Source organism: Lethenteron reissneri, chromosome 6 (genome assembly GCF_015708825.2).
Source record: "Lethenteron reissneri isolate LAM-NWPU_2019-01 chromosome 6, ASM1570882v1, whole genome shotgun sequence".
NCBI classification, from domain to species: domain Eukaryota; kingdom Metazoa; phylum Chordata; class Hyperoartia; order Petromyzontiformes; family Petromyzontidae; genus Lethenteron; species Lethenteron reissneri.
The window spans coordinates 4,174,952-4,202,796 of NC_083784.1; the positions used below are offsets into that span (position 1 = coordinate 4,174,952).

Sequence of the window (27,845 nt, forward strand, 5' to 3'; positions counted from 1 at the left end):
GGGGAGGAGGGATGGTTTAGCAAGGCCGCGTACTCCTCTCCACACACACACACATCCATGTATAGCTTGCTCGGCAACGACTTAGCAAGGCCTTTACCACCACCGCCATCATCACCATCATCACCACTATCATCACCACCACCACCACTATCATCACCACCACCATCAACCCCGTGGTCATGCGGCGAAAAGCCGTAGAGACCGCCGCTGCCGGGAGCTTGCTGTGGTTACTCGTGGCCGCTCTGATCCGCTCCGGTGTTCCGCAGAAAGGTACCGGCATCGATATATATCTATTGTGGGGAGGGCCGGGTTAGTATTGATCCTCGGTTTGGGATTCCAGAGTATTTAACCTGGCAGGGTTGGTCTCTTTCTCTGTGTTGTTGTTGTTGTGTAGCTATTGCTGGTGGTGGTGGTGAGTGTTGGGGAGAGGCAGGAGCTGTGGTGGTGAGGGTGGTGGTGAGTGTTGGGGAGATGTAGTAGCTACTGGTGGTGAGGGTGGTGGTGAGTGTTGGGGAGACGTAGTAGCTACTGGTGGTGCGGGTGGTGGTGAGTGTTGGGGAGATGTAGTAGCTACTGGTGGTGAGGGTGGTGGTGAGTGTTGGGGAGATGTAGGAGCCACTGGTGGTGAGTGTTGGGGAGACGTAGTAGCTACTGGTGGTGAGGGTGGTGGTGAGTGTTGGGGAGATGTAGTAGCTGGTGGTGGTGAGGGTGGTGGTGAGTGTTGGGGAGAGGCAGGAGCTGGTGTGGTGAGGGTGGTGGTGAGTGTTGGGGAGAGGCAGGAGCTGTGGTGGTGAGGGTGGTGGTGAGTGTTGGGGAGATGTAGTAGCTACTGGTGGTGAGGGTGGTGGTGAGTGTTGGGGAGACGTAGTAGCTACTGGTGGTGAGGGTGGTGGTGAGTGTTGGGGAGATGTAGTAGCTACTGGTGGTGAGGGTGGTGGTGAGTGTTGGGGAGATGTAGGAGCCACTGGTGGTGAGTGTTGGGGAGACGTAGGAGCCACTGGTGGTGAGGGTGGTGGTGAGTGTTGGGGAGATGTAGGAGCCACTGGTGGTGAGGGTGGTGGTGAGTGTTGGGGAGACGTAGTAGCTACTGGTGGTGAGGGTGGTGGTGAGTGTTGGGGAGATGTAGTAGCTGGTGGTGGTGAGGGTGGTGGTGAGTGTTGGGGAGAGGCAGGAGCTGGTGTGGTGAGGGTGGTGGTGAGTGTTGGGGAGAGGCAGGAGCTGTGGTGGTGAGGGTGGTGGTGAGTGTTGGGGAGATGTAGTAGCTACTGGTGGTGAGGGTGGTGGTGAGTGTTGGGGAGACGTAGTAGCTACTGGTGGTGAGGGTGGTGGTGAGTGTTGGGGAGATGTAGTAGCTACTGGTGGTGAGGGTGGTGGTGAGTGTTGGGGAGATGTAGGAGCCACTGGTGGTGAGGGTGGTGGTGAGTGTTGGGGAGACGTAGTAGCTACTGGTGGTGAGGGTGGTGGTGAGTGTTGGGGAGATGTAGTAGCTGGTGGTGGTGAGGGTGGTGGTGAGTGTTGGGGAGAGGCAGGAGCTGGTGTGGTGAGGGTGGTGGTGAGTGTTGGGGAGAGGCAGGAGCTGGTGTGGTGAAGGTGGTGGTGAGTGTTGGGGAGACGCAGGAGCTGCTGGTGGTGAGGGTGGTGGTGAGTGTTGGGGAGACGTAGGAGCTAATGGTGGTGAGGGTGGTGGTGAGTGTTGGGGAGACGTAGTAGCTGGTGTGGTGAGGGTGGTGGTGAGTGTTGGGGAGACGCAGGAGCTGCTGGTGGTGAGGGTGGTGGTGAGTGTTGGGGAGACGTAGTAGCTACTGGTGAGGGTGGTGGTGAGTGTTGGGGAGACGTAGTAGCTACTGGTGGTGAGGGTGGTGGTGAGTGTTGGGGAGACGTAGTAGCTGGTGGTGGTGAGGGTGGTGGTGAGTGTTGGGGAGATGTAGTAGCTGGTGGTGGTGAGGGTGGTGGTGAGTGTTGGGGAGACGTAGTAGCTGGTGGTGGTGAGGGTGGTGGTGAGTGTTGGGGAGATGTAGTAGCTGGTGGTGGTGAGGGTGGTGGTGAGTGTTGGGGAGATGCAGGAGCTGCTGGTGGTGAGGGTGGTGGTGAGTGTTGGGGAGATGTAGGAGCTGCTGGTGGTGAGGGTGGTGGTGAGTGTTGGGGAGATGTAGTAGCTGCTGGTGGTGAGGGTGGTGGTGAGTGTTGGGGAGATGTAGGAGCCACTGGTGGTGAGGGTGGTGGTGAGTGTTGGGGAGACGTAGTAGCTACTGGTGGTGAGGGTGGTGGTGAGTGTTGGGGAGACGTAGTAGCTGGTGGTGGTGAGGGTGGTGGTGAGTGTTGGGGAGATGTAGTAGCTGCTGGTGGTGAGGGTGGTGGTGAGTGTTGGGGAGACGTAGTAGCTGCTGGTGGTGAGGGTGGTGGTGAGTGTTGGGGAGATGCAGGAGCTGCTGGTGGTGAGGGTGGTGGTGAGTGTTGGGGAGATGTAGGAGCTGCTGGTGGTGAGGGTGGTGGTGAGTGTTGGGGAGATGTAGTAGCTGCTGGTGGTGAGGGTGGTGGTGAGTGTGGGGGAGACGTAGTAGCCACTGGTGGTGAGGGTGGTGGTGAGTGTTGGGGAGATGTAGTAGCTGCTGGTGGTGAGGGTGGTGGTGAGTGTTGGGGAGACGTAGTAGCTGCTGGTGGTGGTGAGGGTGGTGGTGAGTGTGGGGGAGACGTAGTAGCTACTGGTGGTGAGGGTGGTGGTGAGTGTTGGGGAGATGTAGTAGCTGCTGGTGGTGAGGGTGGTGGTGAGTGTTGGGGAGACGTAGTAGCTACTGGTGGTGAGGGTGGTGGTGAGTGTTGGGGAGATGCAGGAGCTGCTGGTGGTGAGGGTGGTGGTGAGTGTTGGGGAGATGTAGGAGCTGCTGGTGGTGAGGGTGGTGGTGAGTGTTGGGGAGATGTAGTAGCTGCTGGTGGTGAGGGTGGTGGTGAGTGTTGGGGAGATGTAGGAGCCACTGGTGGTGAGGGTGGTGGTGAGTGTTGGGGAGACGTAGTAGCTACTGGTGGTGAGGGTGGTGGTGAGTGTTGGGGAGACGTAGTAGCTGGTGGTGGTGAGGGTGGTGGTGAGTGTTGGGGAGATGCAGGAGCTACTGGTGGTGAGGGTGGTGGTGAGTGTTGGGGAGACGTAGTAGCTGGTGGTGGTGAGGGTGGTGGTGAGTGTTGGGGAGACGTAGTAGCTGCTGGTGGTGAGGGTGGTGGTGAGTGTTGGGGAGATGTAGTAGCTGCTGGTGGTGGTGAGGGTGGTGGTGAGTGTTGGGGAGACGCAGTAGCTACTGGTGGTGAGGGTGGTGGTGAGTGTTGGGGAGACGTAGTAGCTACTGGTGGTGAGGGTGGTGGTGAGTGTTGGGGAGACGTAGTAGCTACTGGTGGTGAGGGTGGTGGTGAGTGTTGGGGAGATGTAGTAGCTACTGGTGGTGAGGGTGGTGGTGAGTGTTGGGGAGACGTAGAAGCTACTGGTGGTGAGGGTGGTGGTGAGTGTTGGGGAGACGTAGGAGCTGCTGGTGGTGAGGGTGGTGGTGAGTGTTGGGGAGATGCAGGAGCTACTGCTGGTGAGGGTGGTGGTGAGTGTTGGGGAGACGTAGGAGCTACTGGTGGTGAGGGTGGTGGTGAGTGTTGGGGAGACGTAGGAGCTACTGGTGGTGAGGGTGGTGGTGAGTGTTGGGGAGACTTAGGAGCTGCTGGTGGTGAGGGTGGTGGTGAATGTTGGGGAGATGCAGGAGCTACTGCTGGTGAGGGTGGTGGTGAGTGTTGGGGAGACGTAGTAGCCACTGGTGGTGAGGGTGGTGGTGAATGTTGGGGAGATGCAGGAGCTACTGCTGGTGAGGGTGGTGGTGAGTGTTGGGGAGACGTAGTAGCCACTGGTGGTGAGGGTGGTGGTGAGTGTTGGGGAGACGTAGTAGCTGCTGGTGGTGAGGGTGGTGGTGAGTGTTGGGGAGACGCAGGAGCTACTGGTGGTGATGGTGGTGGTGAGTGTTGGGGAGACGTAGTAGCTGGTGGTGGTGAGGGTGGTGGTGAGTGTTGGAGAGATGTAGGAGCCACTGGTGGTGCTGGTTACAACACGGCCGCCGCGGTGGGGGTGAATTGTGCTGGGATAGAGGCCTAGTCGGATTTCATGCCGTGTGGGTGAATGGTTGTGTGGGTGAATGGTTGTGTGGGTTGTGTTGTGTGGTTGGGTGAGTGGTTGTGTGGGTGAATGGTTGTGTGGGTGATTGTGTGGATGGATGGTTGTGTTGTGTGGTTGGGTGAGTGGTTGGGTGAGTGGTTGTGTGGGTGATTGTGTGGATGGGTGGTTGTGTTGTGTGGCTGGGTGAGTGGTTGTGTGGATGCGTGGGTGAGTGAGTGGTAGTCTGGATGGGTCAGTAGGTGAGTGGTTGTGTATGTGGATTGATAGGTGAGTGGATAGGTGGGTGAGTTTGAAGGGTTGTTGGGTGGTTGAGTGGCTGTGCGGTTGGGTGCTGATTGTATAGGTGGGTTATTGGCAGTATTTTGGTAGGCGAGTGGGTAAGTTCATGAATGGGTGAGTGAGGGAGCGAGTGAGTGAATGGGTGAGTGAATGGGTGGGTGAGTAGGTTAATGGGTGAGTGAATGAATGGGTGAGTGAGGGAGCGAGTGGGTGAATGGGTGAGTGAATGGGTGGGTGAGTAGGTTAATGGGTGAGTGAATGAATGGGTGAGTGAGGGAGCGAGTGGGTGAATGGGTGAGTGAATGGGTGGGTGAGTAGGTTAATGGGTGAGTGAATGAATGGGTGAGTGAGGGAGCGAGTGGGTGAATGGGTGAGTGAATGGGTGGGTGAGTAGGTTAATGGGTGAGTGAGTGGGTGGGTGAGTAGGTGAATGGTTGAGTGAGTGGGTAGGTGAGTAGGTGAATGGTTGAGTTAGTTGGTGGGTGAGTAGGTGAATGGGTGAGAGAGTGGGTGGGTGGGTGAGTAGGTGAATGGGTGAGTGGGTGGGTGAGTAGGTGAATGGGTGAGTGAGTGGGTGGGTATGTGAATGGGTGAGTGAGTGGGTGGGTCAGTAGGTGAATGGGTGAGTGAGTGGGTGGGTGAGTAGGTTAATGGGTGAGTGAGTGGGTGGGTGAGTAGGTGAATGGTTGAGTGAGTGGGTAGGTGAGTAGGTGAATGGTTAAGTGAGTTGGTGGGTGAGTAAGTGAATGGGTGAGAGAGTGGGTGGGTGGGTGAGTAGGTGAATGGGTGAGTGGGTGGGTGAGTAGGTGAATGGGTGAGTGAGTGGGTGGGTATGTGAATGGGTGAGTGAGTGGGTGGGTCAGTAGGTGAATGGGTGAGTGAGTGGGTGGGTGAGTAGGTGAATGGGTGAGCGAGTGGGTGGGTGAGTAGGTGAATGGTTGAGTGAGTGGGTAGGTGAGTAGGTGAATGGTTAAGTGAGTTGGTGGGTGAGTAGGTGAATGGGTGAGAGAGTGGGTGGGTGGGTGAGTAGGTGAATGGGTGAGTGGGTGGGTGAGTAGGTGAATGGGTGAGTGAGTGGGTGGGTATGTGAATGGGTGAGTGAGTGGGTGGGTCAGTAGGTGAATGGGTGAGTGAGTGGGTGGGTGAGTAGGTGAATGGGTGAGCGAGTGGGTGGGTGAGTAGGTGAATGGGTGAGTGAGTGGGTGTTGTGAGTAGGTTAATAGGTGAGTGGGTGGGTGAGTAGGTGAATGGGTGAGTGAGTGGGTGGGTGAGTAGGTGAATGGGTGAGTGAGTGGGTGTTGTGAGTAGGTTAATGGGTGAGTGAGTGGGTAGGTGAGTAGGTGAGTGGGTGGGTGAGTCAGTGAATGGGTGAGTGAGTGGGTGGGTGAGTAGGTGAATGTGTGAGTGAGTGGGTGGGTGAGTAGGTGAATGGGTGAGCGAGTGGGTGGGTGAGTAGGTGAATGGGTGAGTGACTGGGTGGGTGAGTAGGTTAGTGGGTGAGTGAGTGGGTGGGTGAGTAGGTGAATGGGTGAGTGAGTGAGTGGGTGGGTGAATGGGTGAGTGAGTGGGTGAGTATGTGAAGGGGAGCGGGAGTCTGGGGTAACTCAATATGATGGTCGGTGGATGAGTAATTCTTTGGATATCCCGATGATTCGATGTGCACCACTTGTGCTCTCTATGTGTAGGTTGGCGTATGGATGAGTCACTGCGCGGACGTGTTGTGTCTGTGGCGAGTGAGTGGGTGGCTGAGTGGGCCGACGGTTAGCCCGAAACACCTCGCTCTGTCGCTTGATCTGCCAGACATCGGCGGTGTGGATGAGATTGTGAGCGAGTTGACGAGGCGGTTTGAGCGGGTGGAGATGAGTTGGTGAGTGTGCGAGTGAGTTGGTAAGTGACCAAATCTGCACAATGCTGTCAGATCTCGGCAGCAAAGCAAAGCCGAGCCTGGACATTACTCGGAAGGGGCTGTCACATTCGTGCATACCAGGTGCTATAGGCTGCTGCGGGGCTGCGTTGAGGGCAGCAGAGGGCAGTGCATAAAAAAACTCTACCAGTCACTATTAATCTCGAACAGCTGTGCTTCCCCACCACCACCAGGACCAGCGCGGTGAAGTACGGTCAAACAACCCCCACGCGAACCTACAGCGGGCTGACGAACGGGGCCGACAGGGTCCCTGAGGTTCGCGGTTCGAATCCAGCGGCTGCCCACGAGCGTAATAGTGCGGCGGTATTAACCGTCGAAAAAAAAAAGTTACTCTACCAGGCACCTTCACGCCTCTCGCAGTTGACATTAAAGATCTCGTGACGTCGTCGGAATGGGTAGGGCAGGGCCCCATCGTGCGCCAATGTCGAGGTCCAAATTCAGCAAGTAAAAACTAAAATTAATGTTATTTTATGATAATAATGTTATTTGATGTGCAGCGTTGTGGGATGCAATTGCATCCCACAACTTTGCACATCAATTGGCCAGTCCCGTGCACAGATGATACAAACTCAAAACCCACACTTACTTAGTCAAACACTAAAAATATGAATATACGAATAACGAGAGAGAGAGAAAAGTGCACATGACAATACAATGATCATCACAGAGAAAAGTCCGAAAGATCTCACCGCAAATTTACTCGATTGGGATATACCGTACTGTACTGCACTGTACATATCAATCCATTGCCTTCCCCCCCGATTGGCAAAACACTGCGCAGTACCCCCCTGGGTAAACAAACGGAATCATCACAACAACAACAATGAACCATCTCAGATTCCCCGACCACGTGGCCATCGTGGCAGAGAGTAGAGGACAGAGTATAAACTACAACGATCGACTCATTTTTACTTTACAAGGAAAGGCCCACTGAGCAATGCTGCTCTTTTTCAGAAGCGACACAAATGATAGCTCAGCGAAGTGGCTTTTGATCACGTGGAAATTTATCGCAGCCAAATACTCTTAAATCCAAGAATGTTGATTCTAAATGTGGAGGGAAAAACTGGAGGAGAACCCAGAGAAAAATCCAGGAGAGAGAAAGAGGCACGCAAACACCAAATATACAGCAGCAGGCGTCAGGGTCAAAATCGAACCCACGACCTCCTGCATACCAGGCGAGGCAGTTAACATCTCCTAGCCACCGTACGGGTGGTGGGCGGTGGTGGCCATGCTGCTGCACCGTGGCAGCCTGTAGCCCAGCGCTGTGGAGGCAGCAGCAATGGTTGGTGGATCGCGCGCAGATTGCTCTGAGCTATAGCTTCACGAGGCCAAGAAGCCTTCGCGGCCAACTCAGTGCGCCCGTATCCCCGTGCCGGCGAGCGTCGGCACAGGACCCTCTTGGCAAGAGACTCTTGAGACCTCGGTGTGTTAGAGTGCGTGTGCCCGCTGCTTGCGACGTCGCTCGTTAAAGTGAAAGCGATGCGACGCTGCGGGTGGCTAATTGAGCGAGCCGAGTTCTCAATTTCGTCCTTAATTCGGACGGCAAATTAGATTTTACGCGAGAGAGACACCCGGCGTCTGGAGGCGGAGGGTCGATGCGCCCGGCGTCGCGTCACCGCCACGGACGGCTGCACGGCAGCGGCCGGCCACCGTGGCGGTTTAACGGTCAGCGGCAAGCGTACCAGGCTCGCGACCCACAGGTCACCGGTTCGATTCTGTCTCACCGCGATGGCGGGCGGTTGAAATGGTGGTGCAGGTTTCTTAAATCTTCCACCAAGCTAAGCTGAGCTAAACTGAAACAGTTTTATTTTACCAGGTAAGGCCCCACTGAGATATCTACTGTAGCTCTTTTTTCAGAAGCGAACTGGGCTCAAATAGCTCAGAGAAGTGGGTTATCACGTGGAAATGTAAGGCAGCCAAATACTCTGAACGCACGTTGATTCGAAATGTGGAGGGAAAAACTGGAGGACCCGGAGAAAAATCCAAGCGAACACGTAAACTCCAAATATACAGGTATCAGGGGTTGGGATCTAACTCACGACCTCCTGCATACCAGGCGAGGTAGGTAACATCTCACCACCGTGGCACCCTCCCTCCATGCTCACTCCGCCTTCCTCCACCCAGCGGTGTAAATGTTGGTCGGTGATCAGCTGGCAAGTAGCCTGAAGTGGGACAATGTGTGTGTCTCTGGCTGGCTGGCGTGGAAGAGTAGGCCAAATACCCGTACGGGCAGCGGTGGTGTCGTGGTTAGCGTGCTTCCGATATGATACTCAGCGACGAAAGTTCGATTCCCACTCATCACCGGTAACACTGGTGATTATTTGAACCAGTCCTGGGCCTCCTCGAGGTCGACTGAACCTCAAATGAGTGCCTGGCGCATTGTGTAAACATTTTCACTGGGGAGACGAAGGCGGCCTGGTGTGGTGTTGGCCACCCCCACACCATCGTGTGCCATGCCGGCCCTCATAGGTGCTACTCGCAAACAGCACTTGCCCCAACATTTTGTTAAGGCTATAGGGAGGGTTCTTTGTCTTTGTGTGTGAGTGTGTGTGTCTTTGTGTGCATGTGTTTGTGTGTATATAGGTTCTCGCTAACAGCACTTGCCCCAACAGTTGGTTTCGGCTGAGGCTGGGGGGGGGGGGTGCGTCTGGGAGGGAGATTTGTTTTTTACATAAACATCAGCAATGGGGAAACAAAGGCGGCTGGGCGTGGTGTGTGTGTGTGTGTTGCGTGTGTGGTGCGTGCGTGCGCAGGTGATGGGTGCGGCCACTCGGTGCTGGGGGCGCTCAGCGGGACGCTCTCCTCGCTCGGCTACCCGGCCGCGTCCCCGGCAAACGCCGTCTGCGTCTGGGCGCTCCGTGTGCCACCCGGCCGGCGTATCCGCCTCCGCTTCGCCGACTTGCAGGTTGCGACCACCCCCTCCCCACCCCCACCCCACGTATCGTGTTAAAAAACTACAGTGGGGTCGAAGGTTGTCAGAAAAAAATGGCGGGGTCAGAGGTCGTAGGTGAAGTCCGTGGGGTCGGAGGTCACGTGAAAAAACCAGTTGGGTCGGAGGACACCTGAAAAATTCACAGGTTCACAGGTGATGGATAAATATGTGGGGTCAGATGTCACAGGATTAATATATGTTCCGAGATTCAGCTCTGGACAGGACCCACCCTGCAACTTACAGACGTCTCAGAACGGGAAAGGTTGAAGTGGTTTTTTTTACGTAAAAAGTGTATTAATTCAACTTGCAAGTTCTATCCTCGGTTCTTGTCTGCATCTATCGTCTGTATCGTCTGCATCTATCCCGCTTAGGTTCTGGCGCCAGAACCCTTCCACTGCCAAGAAAACCACGTCAAGATCTACAGCGGCATCTCCAACTGGTCCGAGATGGGTGAGAGACAAAACTCGTCGTTACATCGGTGCTAACGAAGCGGCGCGGTGATTCTGGTGGTGTTGGTGGCGGTGGCAGCGGTGGCAGTGGCGGCGGTGGTGGTTGCTACGCCGCTGCACGTGGCTGCCTGTAATCCAGCGCTGCAGAGGCAGCGGCAATAGCGGCGGCAGTAGCAAGGGTTGGCGGATGGCGTGAATCTTGAGAATTTCCCATTGCAGTCGAGGAGGGGCCGTGCCCTGGCTCGCCAGGAGAAAGCGACACAGCAAACGTTAAGACTACACCCGTCCCTTGCCCTCCTCCCTCGTACGCCTGGGTTTCCTCCGGGTGCCCTGGCTTCCTGCCACATGCAGCACTCACTGATAGCACCTTCATGTGTCGAGGATCACAGAGCGTCGGCGATTGTTGACGCCGCTGGCTCCTCACCGCCACTCCGTTGAGCCGTCGTTTGCTGCCAAGTTGCTTCTGAAAACGAAAGTGATAGCTGAGTGGGCTTTACCTGGTAAGATGGAAAGTAGTTTAGTTGTATTCGTATATTATTTGTGATTTGTTGACCTTTCCAATACTTTGCACTGCTATCGTGTTTCTGTTATGTTTGTTGTAACGTTCTGACCCACCCCTACTGGACATCTGCAGTATAAATAAATATCCTGGCGCTTATCTCTTCGAGAGCGAGTGAACGGCACTTACCCCAACAGTCTGTTCAAGGCTGCACAGGGAATCTTTGCCTTTTGTGTGTGTGCGTGTGCGCGCTTGCGTGCGTGCGTGCAGGCACGTTCTGCGGGGAGCTGGACAAGGTGAAGCAGGAGCTTGTGTCCGAGAGTAACGAGGTGACGATTCGATTCCAGAGCGGGTCCCACGAGCCCGGGCGAGGGTTCCTCCTCTCGTACGCCATCGACGACCATGCTGGTCAGTAACCTCGTCCACTCCTCATCGCTCAACACTCCACACAACTCATCGCTCACTACTCCACACAACTCATCGCTCAACCGCTCACTCATCTACGCATCTCATCGCTCACTACTCCACACAACTCATCGCTCACTCCTCTACACACCTCATCGCTCAACACTCCACACAACTCATCGCTCACTACTCCACACAACTCATCGCTCAACCGCTCACTCATCTACACATCTCATCGCTGAGCCGCTCATAGTGAATAACAATAAACAAGCCCCTCCCCCCCTCCTCCCCCCTTAACTTGTATTTAAGAACGTGTATCTTGGAATTTTTGCCTCACTTGATACAGTAAATCTAGCTGTGACGGTCCCACCTGATGACGGAGACTTCTGTTGCCTCCGAAACGCCGTGATTTATTATTTTATTTCTATTATTACTTCTATTAATTTAATTTTTTACCTACGTGACTTTACCGAAAAAACCTAAGAGTATGAATCCTTGCAGTCACGAAAGCTTCAAATCTATAAACAATAAACAAGTGAAATGCAAAACAATATTGGACGCCGTTGGGCTTCGGAGTTCGGGCTTGAGTCGGGTGAGTGTCAGTCCAGCAGTGTAGAGGACATGGCTGATGCCGATGATGATGAATTGACGACGAGTATCGTGTGCCATCGTCTACAGACCTCATCACGTGCCTGGAGAGCGGGGCAGACTTTGCGGACCACGAGTTCACGTGAGATATACAAACAAAGACAAAGGGTCCCCCGCGTGGCCCACGCAGGCTGTGCCTGGGGCCAAGTGCTGTTAGCGGACAGCACAACTAAAGGCTGGCATGGCCGCCTTTGTCTCCCCAGTGGTGATGTTTACACACGCAACACACACAGCCTCAAAAATTCGTACACAGACCCACACGCGTCCTGTGCTTGTGTCCATGTGTCTGACTTAACCGTGTTATGTGTGTCCACGTGTCTCCGTGTCCCCGCTGTGTTCGTCTGTCCCCACTGCGTGTCCCGTTGTCCCCTCTGTGTCCCCCGTGTATCCCATGCATCTTGGCGGTGCAGGAGGTTCTGTCCGGCCGGGTGCCTAACTCCGTTCGGCGACGTCTCCGGCACCATTCCCAACGGGTACCGTGACGTGAGTGACACCACAACACCAACACCACCACAACAACTGCCACAGCATGAGCGCCCTCACCACCAACAACCACGACAAGAACCACAATGCGTGTATGTATGTATGTGTGCGTACGTGCTGGGAGCGATAGTGTAGCGGTTAGCGCGCTTCGCTATGAACCCGGTGACACGGGTTCGATTCCCGCTCACGGCCAACACCAGTGACGATTATCTAAACCGGTCCCGGGCCTCCTCTAGGTCAACTCGGCCTCAATTGAGTACCTGGTGCGGTGTGTAAACATTTCCACTGGGGAGACAAAGGCGGTTGGGCGCGGTGCTGGCCACCCACCCCCTCGTGTACCGTTTCGGCTCGCTAACAGTGCTTGCCCCAACAGTCTGTCCAAGGCTATACGGGGGATCTTTGTCTTTGGCCTTCATAGGTGCTCGCTAACAGCACTTGCCCCTACAGTCTGTCAAGGTTATACGGGGGATCTTTGTCTTTATCTTTGTACGTGCTGGTGTGTGTACGTGTGCGCGTGTGTGTTCGTGCGCCAGTCTTCCCCGGTGTGCCGGGCGGCGGTGCACGCCGGCGTCATCGCGCCGGACCGTGGGGGTGTGGTGAGCGTCGTGCAGAGCAAGGGGCGAGAGTTTTACGAGAGCCGGCTTGCCAACAACGTCACCTCGCTCCAGTGAGACGCACGCCACGGACACGCGCACACATACGTGCGCACACACGCGCGCACACACACGCACACATACGCGCCCGCCCGCTCGCTCACACGTGTCCGCGTGTCCACTCCCTTTTGCGTGTCCGATAGGGGCAGCGACTCCCCCAACCTCTTCACATTCAAGACGACGGGTATGCAACGTCTCCGCCCACGTCGCGCCCCCACGCGCCTCGTGCTATCGGCCGTCGTGTCCAATCGTCGAGAACGCCGTCGCTGTGTTGAGTCGGCGCGTTACGATCATTATTTCTTCGTGTTATGCACGTGGAGCGACATGTCAGGTTTTTTTTCTTCTTGGTTCTTTCGGTAAAGTCACGTAGAAGGGAAGTAATAAAATAATTAAAATAAAACATAATAAAATAAAATAATATAATAAAATAATAAAATAAAATAATATACTAATATTTTATTATTTTTATTTTTATTATTTTATTACTTCCCTTCTACGTGACTTTACCGAAAGAACCAAGAAGATGAATCCCTGCAGTCACGAAAGCTTTAAATCGAAAAATGTCAGGTTTTCGTCGTACATTGGCTACCTTGTGTCTGTGTTAATTACCGTGTCGCTCGTGTTCCTTACGTTTGTGTTATCCTGCCCCTTGTCTGTGTTCCTTATCTTCACGTTGATCATTGCCCCTCCTTCCCTCCATCACTCCCATCCCACTCTCCCATCCTCCTCCCTAACCACCCCGGCAGGCTGCTACGGCAAGCTGGGCATGGAGTCGGGCACGATCCGCGACTCTCAGCTCTCGGCGTCGTCCGTGCTGGCGCAGGTCGGCAAGGACAGGGTGGCGACGGAGCTGCCCCTGTGGAGTGCGCGCCTGGGCGACGCCGGCCCCGCGTGGGTGGCGCGCCTCGACGACCCCCCCCACTGGCTCCAGATCGACCTCAACAAGGAGCGGCGCGTCACAGGTTCGGTGGCACTGTGTCGTGGCGCCCGTCGCGCAGAAACGCCGCCGCTCTGTCTCCCTGTCGCATTGTAGCATCATAGTGTCGTAGTGCTGTCGTACAGAAACAGCGTCATGCGGTCGCATTGTAGCACCTTCGCTCCATCACACGGTCATTCCGTCTGTAAAAGAATAAAACGAGGTGAATAAGAAGTGTGCGTGTCGCGCTGTGCGTGTCGTGTGTGCGTTTCGTGCGTGCGTGTCATTCAGGCATCGTGACGGCCGGCTCGGGGGGTCCTCCACAACCCTCCTACTTCGTCTCGGCCTACAAGGTGCAGTGGAGCCTGGACGGGGCCGCGTGGAGCACGTACAAGAACAACATCGGCGGCACCGAGAAGGTGGGCCGTCCTCTCGGCAACCCCCCTCACCCCCCCCTCTCACATCCCCAACCCCCCACCCCCCTCCTGATCCCCCCCCCCATCCCCCTAGCCGTCCCCAAAAATTTTTGAAATTGCCCGCAACACAACCGCCACTTCAATGAAGGTGGCCTGCAGTGGTCTGGGGGTTCACAATGGCCGTGTCAGAGACTCTTGAGACACATATTGGGCGTACCGAGAGGGTCTGCCTAATCCCCTCCTGCTCCCCCTTAATACCCCCTTGAACCCCCTCTTGATCCCCTGTGCTCCCCCTTTAACCCCCCCTGCCACCCCCCCCCCTCCGATTCCATTCTGCTCCGCCTGCATCCCCACGTCTGCCCACCTGCTGTACTGCGGGGGACCAGAGGTGACATCTCAGAAGCTGCCTCTGCGATATCCACTTCCTCTAACACAACCTGGTCGTGCCGCGCGCTGCAAGAGATTCGAACTGGGGGGGGGGACAGCGACCCCACCCAGAATTGAACCCCTTAACACCCCCCTCTCGTCCCCCCCCCACCGCCCCCCCCACACCGGCGTGTCTTCCCGTTGCCCACCGTCCAGCTATTCCAGGGTAACGTGGACAGCCTGAGCCCCGTGCGGAACAACTTTGTGCCGGCGCTGGTGACGCGTCTGGTGCGCGTCTGTCCCATCGCCTGGCACCAGAAGATCGCCATGAAGCTGGAGCTGCTGGGCTGCGAGCTCCCAACCACGGCGGCGGCTGTGGGGACACTACGACGTGAGCGCGCGCGTGTGTGTGTGTGTGCGCGTGTGTGTGTGTGCGCGTGTGTGTGTATATTGTGGGGATCGGTAGCGTAGCAGTTAGCCCCCACCCCCCCGTGTGCCGTGCTGGCCTTTAAAGGTGCTCGCTAACAGCACTTGCCCCTACAGTTTGTTAAGGTTATATGGGGGATCTTTGTCTTTGTATGTTTGTAGGTTGGTTTACGTGTCCTCCATTCTCCATGCTTGTGAAATGTGGACCCCTTTAAAGGAAGAACAGCGCTCATTTGAAACATTCAGGTTGACCTATCCATGATATATCCTGGGTTTAATCAGATGGCATTGTGTGTGAGGAGCTCACAGAACCTTGAAATAGCTGTACACGGTGCCATCGGTGAGCTCCTCTGGCAGGTGAGGTTGTGTTAGCTGGGTCATGTAGCCCGCATGCCCAACCACCGCATGCCCAAGCAGCTTCTGTTTGGCTGGATAGAGGGGGCTAAACGGGCACGGTACGGGCGAGTGAAGAGATGGACTGATGTGTTAAACAAGGATGCTGAACTGAGTGGATTTGCTGGTGACTGGTACCAGTGGTGTCAAGACCGAACTGTGTAGGGAGGCTCGTGAAGGCCGCTACTGGGCAGTTGGAGGCAGTCGCCCTCCAACAACAACGGAGGGCGGAGGAGCGACGCTCACAACAACGAGCGCAGCGCCGGGTGGCTAAAACGCAGCGAGTTGGCACAGTGAGGAGCACAGGTGGTGCATCTGCCAGCCATCTCAGTCAATCAACCCATGGCATCTGGGTCTGTCCCGTAACCTGCGAGCCGAGCAATCCTTCTGCACTTGACAGCCTCAATGATGACGACAGCAACATGACAGCCTCAATGATGACAACAAGAACAACATGACAGCCTCAAAGTGCGCCAGGCACAGGCACCTTGGCGACGTCACCGCCACTTAGGCGAATGGCGGCTGTTGTTGTTGTCATCCTGTGTCTGTGCATCTCAAGCGACATTTCGTTGTTCGTGCGTATACGTTGCCCTCCGTGCCTTTGCTGGGTAATTTGGGGGGGGTGCTACAGTGGCGAGATGTTAATTCCATCGCCTGGTAGGCAGGAGGTCGTGGGTTCGATCCCGATCCTGATGCCTGCTGTATATTTCGAGTTTGCGTGTCTTTTTCTCCCCGTGGTCACGTGGATTTTTCTGCGGGTTCTCGGGTTTTTCCCCCGCGCCATTTAGAATAAACATCCCTTTAGAGTATTTGGCCGCTATAAATGTCCACGCGGCGATAAGCCACTTCAATGAGCTATTGTTTGTGGTAGGCAGATCGCTTCTGAAAAAGAGCTACGTAGCTCAGTGGGCCATTACCTGGTAAAATACTAAAAAGCTAAATTATTATAATCTATTCTTTCGTTCTTGACTCATCCCGACCCGCTGTTCTCTCATTCCTTCGTCCCGTGACCTCCCCCCTCCTGACCCCCGGCAGCTCGTGCCATGCGGCCGGTGGGGGCCTCTCCGCCGGTGGGCACGGAGTGGCCCCCGGGGCAGGGAGCGGAGGTGGGGGCCACCACTGTGACGGCCGTCAAGAACAGCACCATGCCGGGCGGCACGCAGAGAGGTAACGCGGCGGCGCTGTGTTACAACTCAAGCGGACTGCGACCATCTTGTATAGATTTTAGCCAATCAAAAGAAAGGTGGGGCATGTCACATGATGCTCGTACCATACAATGGGAATGCTCGATCCACGGATGTATTGGCAATGAATCTGGGTGGCTGCCGAACCAACTGAAAAGAATCGATGCAATTAACCTCGATTCACAATCCTCGATAACATACATTGGCAAAGACATGCACCTTCGGGCAAAACCACGCCTACTTTCTTCCGTAAACATGCATTCCTTGACATACGCGATAGATGCGTTCCTGGAAAAGCGCGCGCATCTCAAAATCGCGTATGTGAAAAGCAATTTCCCTCTAAATAATAGTAAAGGAGGGGGGGTTAGGGGACTTCATTCATACTCACAGACATAATCGCCTATTTTTTCCTAGCCTATATCAATACAATACAAGTGCATGAAATATAATACTTTAATACAAAAAAAAATCACTTACACTCTAATTACTTGCAAGCACGCCGGAGTTGCGCTGCGGAGAGGATGGATAGAGAAGCGGCGAGATGCTGCACAGTACAGGAAAGCGCGCCGGCTTTCGTACCGCACTCGCCGCTGGCAACTCCATTGGGTGGCGGTGCCAGGCTAGGGGTGGCGCGTGCGTCGCGTCGCCGGTGACGTCGTCTCGAAAATCGCCTGGCGTATGTCAGTACAAGGGTGGAAAGACAATGCGCGCCGCAGTATTTGAAAATTTGGCCGACCGCAAAAGCGCGTAAACCGAGGATTGCCTGCATGGGAAAATCTCCGGTCGGTGATTTCGTTTTAAAATACGACAGCGCGCCACCCCAGCCGTCACCCTCCAGGGATTGTCATCGTCGATGCCGCTGTCGTTGTGGACATCTGTGAACTACTGGACGTCTGTGCAAAAGAGCTTTACGGCTCGCCGGATTCCTTCAGTGTTAATAAATATTCCGATTCTGTTGTCGCCGTCATCGTTGTTTTGTTATCATCGTTGCCGTTCTTGTTTAGGTGTCATTGTTTTAGTTGTTATTGTTGTTTTTTTGTCGGCGGCATTCTTGTTGTCGTTATCATTGTCGTCATCATCATTGTTGTCTGGTCCTAGTGTTTCCCCTAGGTCGACCCAGCCTTAAACGAGTACCATTTATCTTGTGTAATCATCAGCACTGTAGACAAAGGTCGTGCTGGACACTGCCCCCCCCACCCCCCCATGTGCTGTACCATCCTTCACTCACAGGTGTTCACTAAAAGCACTTGCCCCGACAGTCACTTGAGGCTACATGGGTGATCTTTGCCTCTGTCCTGCAGAGCTGGTGCTCGTGTCCACGCTGGTGCCGGTGTGTGTCGTCCTCGTTGCTGTGCTCCTCGTCCTGTCCTTCATCTGCGCCAAGAGGAGGCGCGACCGCGGACGGTGAGACACGGCGCCTCGTTAGTCGCCCGCCTCTTTAGTCGTCCACCTTAATAGTAGAGCGAGAGGGAGAGAGGGGATGACTCGGAGGCGCCAAAACGAGGAGCCACAGACGAGGAGCAGGAAGGCAGCAGCAGCAGCCAGGTGGCAAGGAGCCGGCACCAAATTCCCTCCCAAGCTCTGCGGTCCTCTATATATAAAGTTGTTATTGGCCCATTAATGAGCGGTTTACATGTGTTATGACGACTTGCACACTTCTCTTGAGATGGCACTTTATTGAAGACACGTTCACTTGACATCAGGCGGAGATCCCACTGCAACAGCCCCGAGTCTCTCGCACATCTCCCCCTTATATACCGACACGAGGCCACGCCCCCCTTCTCGATCATTCTCGCTGACTCTGGACGCTCGCTCCACCGGCAGACTCCACCGTCCTCTTCCGTCGCCTGACCACGCTCCCTTCTCGAACATTCCCGTGACCACCAGTCCCTTCGCACTCACAACTGCCTCCCCTGTCATTACCTCCCGTGGCCACCAGTCCCTTCACACTCACAACTGACTCCCCTGTCATTACCTCCCGTGGCCACCAGTCCCTTCACACTCACAGTTGACTCCCCTGTCATTACCTGCCGTGGCCACCAGTCCCTTCACACTCACAACTGACTCCCCTGTCATTACCTCCCGTGGCCACTAGTCCCTTCACACACACAACTGACTCCCCTGTCATTACCTCCCGTGGCCACCAGTCCCTTCGCACTCACAGCTGACTCCCCTGTCATTACCTCCGGTGGCCACCAGTCCCTTCGCACTCACAGCTGACTCCCCTGTCATTACCTCCCGTGGCCACCAGTCCCTTCGCACTCACAACTGACTCCCCTGTCATTACCTCCCGTGGCCACTAGTCCCCTCACGCCACATGCAGGCTCTATTGTCACGAGACGTGTGAGAGGAAACTGGAGTACCCAGAGGGGGAAACACTCTATCCCACACAGATGGAACAGGTGGGAGTCTTACATTTGCCGTACCGCCTTCTCCTGGCGAGCCAGGGTAGGGGGCTCCTCCTCGATGCACGCCCACGGAAAAGGAGTTTTCGCAACGTTTGTGCGGTGATCCGCCAACCCTCTCTGCTGCTCCCTCCACAGTCCCGGGTCACACACAGAGCCACCACCACCACCCGTTGTGCCGACGTGGCAGACTATAATTTTGTGCAAAATCGACTTAAAATATCCCGACGTCTTAGCCGCGGCGGCCGAGGGTTCACATCATGGAGCGAGATTTAAGACGCCCAGTTGCTTGTGGTGTTGCATTCTGCGAGAGCTGGCGGTAGAAATTCCACATAATTATGGCAGGGACACTCCACAAACACGGGTCTAGTCATTAGACGGCCAACACTGTTGTTTTCATGAAAATAATAATATAAAATAAATGAGACTGTTTATGTAGCTGCTTTTGAATATTTTTGGGTCTATGTGTGAGTCTGTTGGTCTCTGTGTAGGTCTGCGGGTCTCTGTGTAATCTGTGGGTCTCTGTGTAAGTCTTTTGGTCTCTGTGTAGGTCTGCGGGTCTCTGTGTGAATCTGTGGGTCTCTGTGTGAGTCTGTTGGTCTCTGTGTCGGTCTTTGGGTCTCGGTGTGTAGGTGTTCAGCGTGTCATCGAGGTTGTGTTGTTGAACTGTTTGTTTTGCCGGACTGTGTTGGCAGGAAGGACGCCGGGCCCGCATACAGCCTGCCCTGCACTCCGGGCCAGACAGGTGAGAGCGCAGGGCAGATCGGGGCAGCCCTGAGCATCCCTGGGCATCTCTTGGCAGCCCTGGGCAGTCCTGGGCAGTCCTGGGCAGCCTGGCACAGCACGGGGCAGCCTGGGGTACCTTGGGGCAGCACGGGGCAGCACGGGGCAACACTGGTCAGCACGGGGCAGCACGGGGTAGCACGGGCACTATGATACGTATCGTACAATATCACAACGTCCAATAGCTGTTCCTCCTCATGAGAGTGATGATTATTGAAGAGTGTGCATACTTCCACCTCTTCCGAATACGGCTAGTGTGGAAGAGTAGACCTAAACACCCGGTTAGAGGGACTCCCCTAGAGCGGCCTCAAGTGGAGGCCTCTTTTGTCAGCAGTGGCGTGAGCGAGCAATTGCACAGGCTGCGCCTTTACCTTCAACGACAACTCCTGTTGCTGCGTGGAACCTCTCTCTCTCTCTCCTCCTTCCCCATCCTCCCCCACACCTCCCCCGCTTCCCCCACTCCCCCCCACTCTCCCCCACTCCCCCCCACCCTCCCCCACGTGCCCCCCCCCTCCCCGCGCCCCCCCCCCCCAGGCTGGTTCAAAGGCCTCCAGCAGGTGTTCCCGCGGGAGGGGCGGGGGCGGGGGGGAGGCGGCCTCCACGGAGCCGACTCCTCCCTCAACGTCCGCTACAGCAGCGACGCGCACCGGGGCCCAGCGGCGCGCAAGCACAGCGTGCCCGGTAACACGCCGGCTGTAGCCGTGGGGACAGCACACCGGCTGTAGCCGTGGGAACAGCACGCCAGCTGTAGCCGTGGGGACAGCACGCCGGTTGTAGCCGTGGGGACAGCACGCCGGCTGTAGCCGTGGGGACAGCACGCCGGCTGTAGCCGTGGGAACAGCACGCCGGCTGTAGCCGTGGGGACAGCACGCCGGGTGTAGCCGTGGGGACAGCACGCCGGCTGTAGCCGTGGGAACAGCACGCCGGCTGTAGCCGTGGGGACAGCACGCCGGCTGTAACCGTGGGAACAGCACGCCGGCTGTAGCCGTGGGAACAGCACGCCGGCTGTAGCCGTGGGAACAGTACGCTGGCTGTAGCCGTGGGAACAGCACGCCGGCTGTAGCCGTGGGGACAGCACGCCGGCTGTAGCCGTGGGGACAGCACGCCGGCTGTAGCCGTGGGAACAGCACGCCGGCTGTAGCCGTGGGAACAGCACGCCAGCTGTAGCCGAGGGGACAGTACGCCGGCTGTAGCCGTGGGGACAGCATGCCGGCTGTAACCGTGGGGACAGTACGCCGGCTGTAGCCGAGGGGACAGCACGCCGGCTGTAGCCGTGGAGACAGCACGCCGGCTGTAGCCGTGGGGGACCGTACGCCGGCAATAGCCGTGGGGACAGCACGCCGGCTGTAGCCGTGGAGATAGCACGCCGGCTGTAGCCGTGGGGACAGCACGCCGGCTGTCGTCGTGGGGAACAGCACGCCGGCGGTAGCCGTGGGAACAGCACGCCGGCTGTAGCGGTGGGGACAGCACGCCTGGCGGTAGCCGTGGGGACAGCACGCCGGCTGTAGCCGTGGGGACAGCACGCCGGCTGTAGCCGTGGGAACAGCACGCCAGCTGTAGCCGAGGGGACAGTACGCCGGCTGTAGCCGTGGGGACAGCATGCCGGCTGTAACCGTGGGGACAGTACGCCGGCTGTAGCCGAGGGGACAGTACGCCGGCTGTAGCCGTGGAGATAGCACGCCGGCTGTAGCCGTGGGGACAGCACGCCGGCTGTCGTCGTGGGGAACCGCACGCCGGCGGTAGCCGTGGGAACAGCACGCCGGCTGTAGCGGTGGGGACAGCACGCCTGCTGTAGCCGTGGGGACAGTACGCCGGCTGTAGCCGAGGGGACAGTACGCCGGCTGTAGCCGTGGAGATAGCACGCCGGCTGTAGCCGTGGGGACAGCACGCCGGCTGTCGTCGTGGGGAACCGCACGCCGGCGGTAGCCGTGGGAACAGCACGCCGGCTGTAGCGGTGGGGACAGCACGCCGGCGGTAGCCGTGGGGACAGCACGCCGGCTGTAGCCGTGGGGACAGCACGCCGGCTGTAGCCGTGGGAACAGCACGCCAGCTGTAGCCGAGGGGACAGTACGCCGGCTGTAGCCGTGGGGACAGCATGCCGGCTGTAACCGTGGGGACAGTACGCCGGCTGTAGCCGAGGGGACAGCACGCCGGCTGTAGCCGAAGAGATAGGACACGAGCTGCAGCTATGATAGCTCAGAGCTCAGATTTGTCCAACAGCATCTCTCTCCCACCTGCCTCCCATCTTCACACGCCAATCGCTTTTGTTAAAATCTGTTTTTTTGTGTTACCAGTAACCACGTAAAGAAACCAGTGCGTAGCTGTTTGCCGCACGTTTAGATATGTCCGGAGCAATAAGCGCAACGTTTCTCGCTTATTGGCTCAGAAACGGTCAGCGCACTGAATTTTCAATCCAGAAATCACCAGTTTCATTCAATCTCTCGGTGCGGCAATTAAAACAACAGTGCAAGTTTTCTTTCATCGATTCTGAAAACGGTTACCGGCCTGGGGCCTGGATTGGAAACCACTGGCAGTCTCAAGCCCTATCAAACCTCCCTTAACCTCTCACCTCTCTCTTAACCTCTCCTCCCTCCCGCACAGAGTACCAGCCGCTGGTGCTGGGCGGCTCCGAGCTGGCACGGGCAGGGAAGGCCTCCACATTCCGGCCAACTCGCGACTACGAAGAACCGGAGCAATCACCGGGGGGCGGCGGCGGCAGCGGCGGCCTTCCTCACCCGCCGCCTCCCCTCACCCTCCCTCCCATCCCGGCGGCGCCAGTGCCGGGAGCGCCGCCCTCGCCATCGTCGTCCATCGCGACCTCCCCTTCCCCGGCCGCCTACGACACCATCGGGGCGTACGACGACTCGCCGGCGCGCTATGCCTCGCCGCTCTCCTCCCCCGCCGCTCCGGCGCTCCACCTGTACGCCGAGCCGGTGCCGGCGCAGGTCCCCGAGTACGCGATGCCAATCGGGTTCACGCTCGACCCTGTGCGAGCGTTTCCCGTGGCCTACGACACGCCGAGAAGCCCGCGCAGGGCCGAGCAGGCACCGGGGCGGCCAAGTTTCAGCCAGTCGGCATCGGGGATCGGCGGTCCCAGCGGCGACGGTGGTACGGTGTACGACACACCCAGGGCCGTACGACGGAACGCGACGCGCGGAAACGTTGACGCCGGTGATGCCGGCGGGGTGGAGGGGGGCGGCAGTTGAGCGGAGGTGGCCGTCGTGATTGGTCGATGCCGTGCTGTACGGTGCGCGTGGGCCGACGTGATTGGTCGACGCTGGGTCACACGGCGTCTGTGGGACGACACGATTGGCCGACTTGTCGCGTGGTAGCACAGGAGGAATGAGGATGCGCGCTGTTTATGTGAATGTAATGTCGGTTGGAATTGTTCTACGTTTTAAGTTTTAGATTTTTTCACGCGTGTCGATTTTACATTTTTTTCACTTCAATTATAATTTATATTTTGCGACGTTTTATTTTTTTCGTACATTCGTACTTTTTTTGCGCGTTTGTGAAGTATTTATATATTTCTTTCGTTTGTTTAAATTTTATTTCGCGTGGATTTATTTCTTCGGAACACGTGCAAATTTCTACAATTGTTTTCATTATTATTATTTATGTTTTGTTTCGTCGTTTTCCAACATCAAGTTTTTACTCGACTGGGCGATAATTTGTTTTTGCGCGCTGAAGGCATTGTGGGTAGAATAACGATGGGCACTCCACCCCACACATCTGTGACGATGAAGATGATGAAGGAGATAGCGCCCCCACCCGCGTGGATTTTTGTCGTTGTGTTTGTACAGGGTTTGATACGGAGAGAGTTTTTACACTGTGTTGAGTGTGCATGATCGTTTTGAATAGGCATAATCATCATAATTCATAGGCGTTTGCAATAATTACCTATACTGTATATAAGCGGGCAAGAGACGACCAAGCCCCCGGCGCAATCCGTAGTGGCGTGTACTGTTAGCGAGCGCCCGTTGTGTCCGGCACGGCTTGTGCCGTGGCTGGTTGGTTCGTACTGCGCCTGGACAATGTTCGCACGGCTCACTGGGTACTCAATTTAGGCCGAGTTGACCTAGGGGGAGGACCAGTGTGCTTAATGGATTGTAGCAAAGTATGTCAAACCACTACACCGTCTCTCTCGCATACACACACGCCGCACAAAGACAAAGACCACCCGTATAGCCTTAACAGACTTTTAGGGAAAGTGCTCTTAGTGAGCACCTAAGAAGGCTGGCACGGCACACGAGGGGGTGGTGTGGCTAGCACCACGCCCAGCCGCCTTTGTCTCCCCAGTGCTGATGTTTACACACAACACCAGGTACTCATTTAAGGCCGAGTCGACCTAGGGCAAGCCCAGGACCGGCTCAGATATTACTGATGTTGGCTGTGAGCACATTGCCGCACGAAGACATACAACCGCAAAAAAGCTTTCACAAAAATCACGACATACATGAGCAGAGTTGCATGGGGAGGCAACTCTGCTGATGATTGGGTGAAGCTAACGACCAATCGCCAGGCTGCGTTGTCAGCGATTCGCAAGCACAAGTGTGTACAGCAACAGCAACCCTCGCACGTCCATCACGAACGCAATTACAACGCGGATTTATGGCAGTGTCTGACATGTGACCCCATTTGAGGATGCGACACGGAAGTTGTGGGCATAGTTTGTGTGGCGATGGAGGCAGTCGGTCATCGGGTCTCTTTGGCGGCCTATGGATCTGTTTGTGTCTGTGTGTGAACACATGGGTCTCTGTGGGAACTTCACATAGCGGCTTATGAACGCTGCGACCGCATCTCGAACCGATTTACGGGGAACGGCGGGGCGTATTTATTTTATCGAGTGGGGGAGGCAGGCAGTCAAAGCGCAGAGGAGAAGAGGATAGTCTTGAGCCTGGAATTGAACTGGGCAGGGAGTCGACAGCACGGGAGGCTGGGGGAAGGGGCGAGTAACCCGACTCTAAAGGGGCAACAGAGAAGAATGAGCGACCTCCCAGTGACCTTACAGGGAAAATAATGAACAGGCTGACGTTTCGGGCAATGGCCCATGTTCAGAGGAGCAGAGTGAGAGGGGCGGCCAGATTGACCGAGTTGCAGGTGGAGAATGAAATGTACACTGCGTTTAAAAAATACAACTTTTAATCGGGTTGATTTGAAAGTTTGAAGACGGGGGAAGTTTTCAGTCGGTGCGTAATCACCTGCCTTGAGCGTAGAGGTGACCAACCACGAAGGGCTGGCGAATACAAAGGAAGGAGAATCTCAAAAGTGCGCGGAGGAGCTTGGAGAGTCACTGAGAGGGACGGAGAGAGGGAACGTGCATGGGTGAGAGGATGCCTGGGTGAGAGGGTGTCCCTAGGAGAGGGCTGCGATGGCTGGTAGTTGGCAGCCAAGGGAGGGAACGCGCCGGAGAGGGGACATCTGCCGTGGAGATGGAGCCGTGTGAGGTCTACTCTCGACGGATCGTGACGTCTTAGGGCTGTGAGGGATGGCGACGGCTTGGAGAGGCCTTCATCCAGCTGATGATGAAGATGACGGACGGTTTTATTTTGATGTATGAGAAGTGTTTATCGTGGGTCAATGCAACTGAAATGTCTCATCGGATAATTATCCGAGCAAGGATTTTGCCAATGAAAGTGAAGATTTGTTTTGCGTGGCGTCATTGGTAACCGGGCTGAGACCCATGAACTCTCTGCACTTGAGAACGAAGTTGAATCACGGCCCCGTCTATGTGAGCCCAAAGGTCTCTATGACCGTCACAGAAGATGGGGCTGAGTCCATCCACTCGCTGTACTCGAGTACCCGGTGTAATCACAGCGGTTGGGCGACAGGAACTCAGATCTGGTACCCTGGTTCTCGTAGCCGGTGCTGGTACTGCGTTTCCGACACGGCCATTATGAACCGAGCCCTCCCGAGCTACCCAGCCGCCTCTACTGCTGTGATTATTTTTTAATGTTGTTTCATTTGTTTTCTTTCCCCACAGAGAATATTCCTGCACAGTTTGTTTTCGTACGTATCCTTCACGACGTATTTATTTTCATGGGTTTATCCGTTTCAACTTGTGCGGTGATTGTCACATTGCGTTGACCCCGCGGTGGCGTGGCGACGTTGCCGACTTGAAATCCGCGTCCCGTTACCGACTCTGCTTTGTGATTCATTTAGAGACCGGTAGCGTTTATAAACATTCAGTACATTGGGGGGGGGGGGGGCGGTGAGTTAGCGTACCGCACCATGAACCCAACGATGACACCAGCGGCACGAGTACAGCTTCGCGATGGTGTTGTTGGGGGGGTCGTTACCGCGCGCGTCGTTCGGCACGACGTCCGACGTTTCATCGGTTCCTAAAAGAAGCTGCCAGCGCGCGTGGAGCGGAACGTTGGACGCGGCGCCCGAAAGACGCCCGCGCGGCACGGAGAGACGCGCGGCGACGGCCGAGAAAAACCGCCCGGTCACTGTCGGGGCTGAGTTGAGTGACATCTCAACCGGTCATCGCCCCCCACCCCCCTCTCACTTTGTCAACCCGCATTGTCCGGTGCGCTGAAGTATGGTCAGCGAACCAACCCCCCCCCACCCCGTGACTGACAGAGCAATGGCGAAGCTTTCATCCAGCAGTGGACTGACGACGGGCTGTAAGTTATTAGTATTATTTTGTTGAATATTATTATCGCCTAACATTGGTACGATGGCCTTTGAAGTGTTTTATTGTTTTGAAAGGTGTTGCTTGAAAGTTTTGTTGTGTTTTGTATTTTTACAACAACTTAAGAAATCGTCTTTTAGTCTTGGTCGCGGATGAATGCGGTTCGTAGTTTTTTTTTTCCCTCCTCCGTTTTGTGAAGAAAATTTGCTTAGAACTACTGTATCACCGACTCAAACGTTGCAAGTCTTGTCAACACTCACTCTGCGGGGGTGGGCGGGGGGCGACGCAGATCCCCTTCTTCATGACGAGGAACTGCGGGAGGTGGCCCTCGCCAGCATTCGGATGCAGAGGGCGTTGCAGAACGTGCGCTGTTTAAACCCAAACAACGTGAAGAGCGAACGAAGGGCGAAAGTGGTGACACCGAATGGAGCGTTCGGAGCGGGGCGACGATCAACCGTTTGGGTCTCACGGTGGGATTGGTGCTACGGGGCCGGTTGACTCGTGTAGACAATTTAACACGTAGGCTTTCGCGAACAATTTAACAGGCGCTGGAGTTTCATTCCTCTATATATCTAAATCGGCTCAAGCCTTCAGTAAAATCACGTGGCCACTACCACTCTGAATCCGTGTCTCTCTTTCCCCGCCCACTGTCAAAACGGGCATTTTCACGCGCAGCTCATTTCTGCTTTTTTTTCTGCCTGGCTTTAGACCACCACAGTGTAGGGGGAACCGCGTCCGTACGTGGGGTGGGCTTGCCACTTTCGGATGCCTTCAGCAGAGCCACACATTAACGCTCGCCTCGATAACAATCAAACAGTAGCATGAGTATTCTTGGTTCTTTCGGTAAAGTCACGTAGAAGGGAAATAATAAAATAATTTAAATATTAAACAATAAAAATGTAATCAATTTAGTAGCATGAGTCTCTAGCAGTGTCGGGAATGATCGAGAATGATAGATTTCACGCGAGTTTGCGATTACTGCGGCTACGATGCAGGGAGAGGTAAATTATAATAAGTATAACCCGTAAAAACAAAGTTTTTCACTATAAATCCTTTATATGCGTGGCGGCTAGAGTCCTCTCGTCCTCTGGCTTGAGATGGCTGCCACCTATGGGTCAGATGATTGCATTGCACCATTAAGCAATTGGTAATTAAATATAATATTTTTGTCCTAAAAAGTGTAACATTTTGGAAAAAAAATTTCACGAACATTCATTGTCACGCACAACGAGTCTGTGTGCAAAATGTCAGCTCGATTGGATCACGGGAAGTGGGTTAAAAACGACCGAAAGATTTGCACGGTCCTAAGCAAGCAAGCGAACTTAATATTAAGGATTTAAAAATTATCCGCGGGCCATTTCAAAGTTTTCGGCTTCACGTGGTTGTGATCGGATTGTCGCGAGATTAAACGCGAACATACTTCTCATTGGGCCTAGGCTATATCGGCACTGCAGTTCACTGAAATAAAGTTCAACGCTGAGTTCTTGGTACAAATCAATTCCTAGCCCCCTCTCCCCCAACAGATGTCAGTTTCTGGACGGGTGTCAACCCAAAAGCCCATAGGTCTAATGAAATGAAGTCGTGACCCATGGGACCCCTCCTCCCTTGGCTGTCGTAGCCTTCGACAAGATTGTCATCTTGTCTTGGATTAACCCTGGGCGCTGGGCCAATTAATATTTCATCCAGGACTTTGCAATAGCGGTTAGACCGACTTTAATTCTGATCCTGGTTTTAACCTCGACTTAGACGAGGTCTCGTCAATCTGATCCTGGTATAACCTTGATTTTAGCCTGGGTTTTGCGTGGTTGTGGTTTATAGTTTGGTATTAAGTCCGCCAGATCTTGGCATGAGCCGTGCCTGGCACAGACCTCTCTGGCTGTTTGTAATGTGGGGAATGTGGGGTTTG

At 55.4% G+C, this 27,845-nt stretch overlaps 1 protein-coding gene across 1 annotated transcript; it reads left to right on the forward strand.

Moving 5' to 3' along the window:
- Position 1: 1 nt before the first annotated feature.
- On the forward strand, positions 2 to 27,845 carry LOC133353844 (discoidin, CUB and LCCL domain-containing protein 2-like). The gene is made up of 16 exons (XM_061570286.1): positions 2 to 270; positions 9,098 to 9,249; positions 9,648 to 9,726; positions 10,495 to 10,632; positions 11,308 to 11,359; positions 11,688 to 11,760; positions 12,294 to 12,427; positions 12,557 to 12,597; positions 13,160 to 13,375; positions 13,621 to 13,748; positions 14,328 to 14,502; positions 15,966 to 16,097; positions 17,416 to 17,518; positions 19,215 to 19,264; positions 19,837 to 19,983; positions 21,904 to 27,845. The coding sequence occupies exons 1-16, from the start codon at positions 180 to 182 to the stop codon at positions 22,506 to 22,508; spliced, it is 2,316 nt and encodes a 771-aa protein (XP_061426270.1). The 5' UTR covers positions 2 to 179; the 3' UTR covers positions 22,509 to 27,845.

Coding starts and splice junctions, on each gene's coding strand:
- LOC133353844 (XM_061570286.1), top strand. CDS start 180: ATGCGGCGAAAAGCCGTAGAGACCGCCGCTGCCGGGAGCTTGCTGTGG. Junction 9,727..10,494: donor CTCCAACTGGTCCGAGATGG/GTGAGAGACAAA, acceptor GCGTGCGTGCAG/GCACGTTCTGCGGGGAGCTG. Junction 12,428..12,556: donor AACAACGTCACCTCGCTCCA/GTGAGACGCACG, acceptor CGTGTCCGATAG/GGGCAGCGACTCCCCCAACC.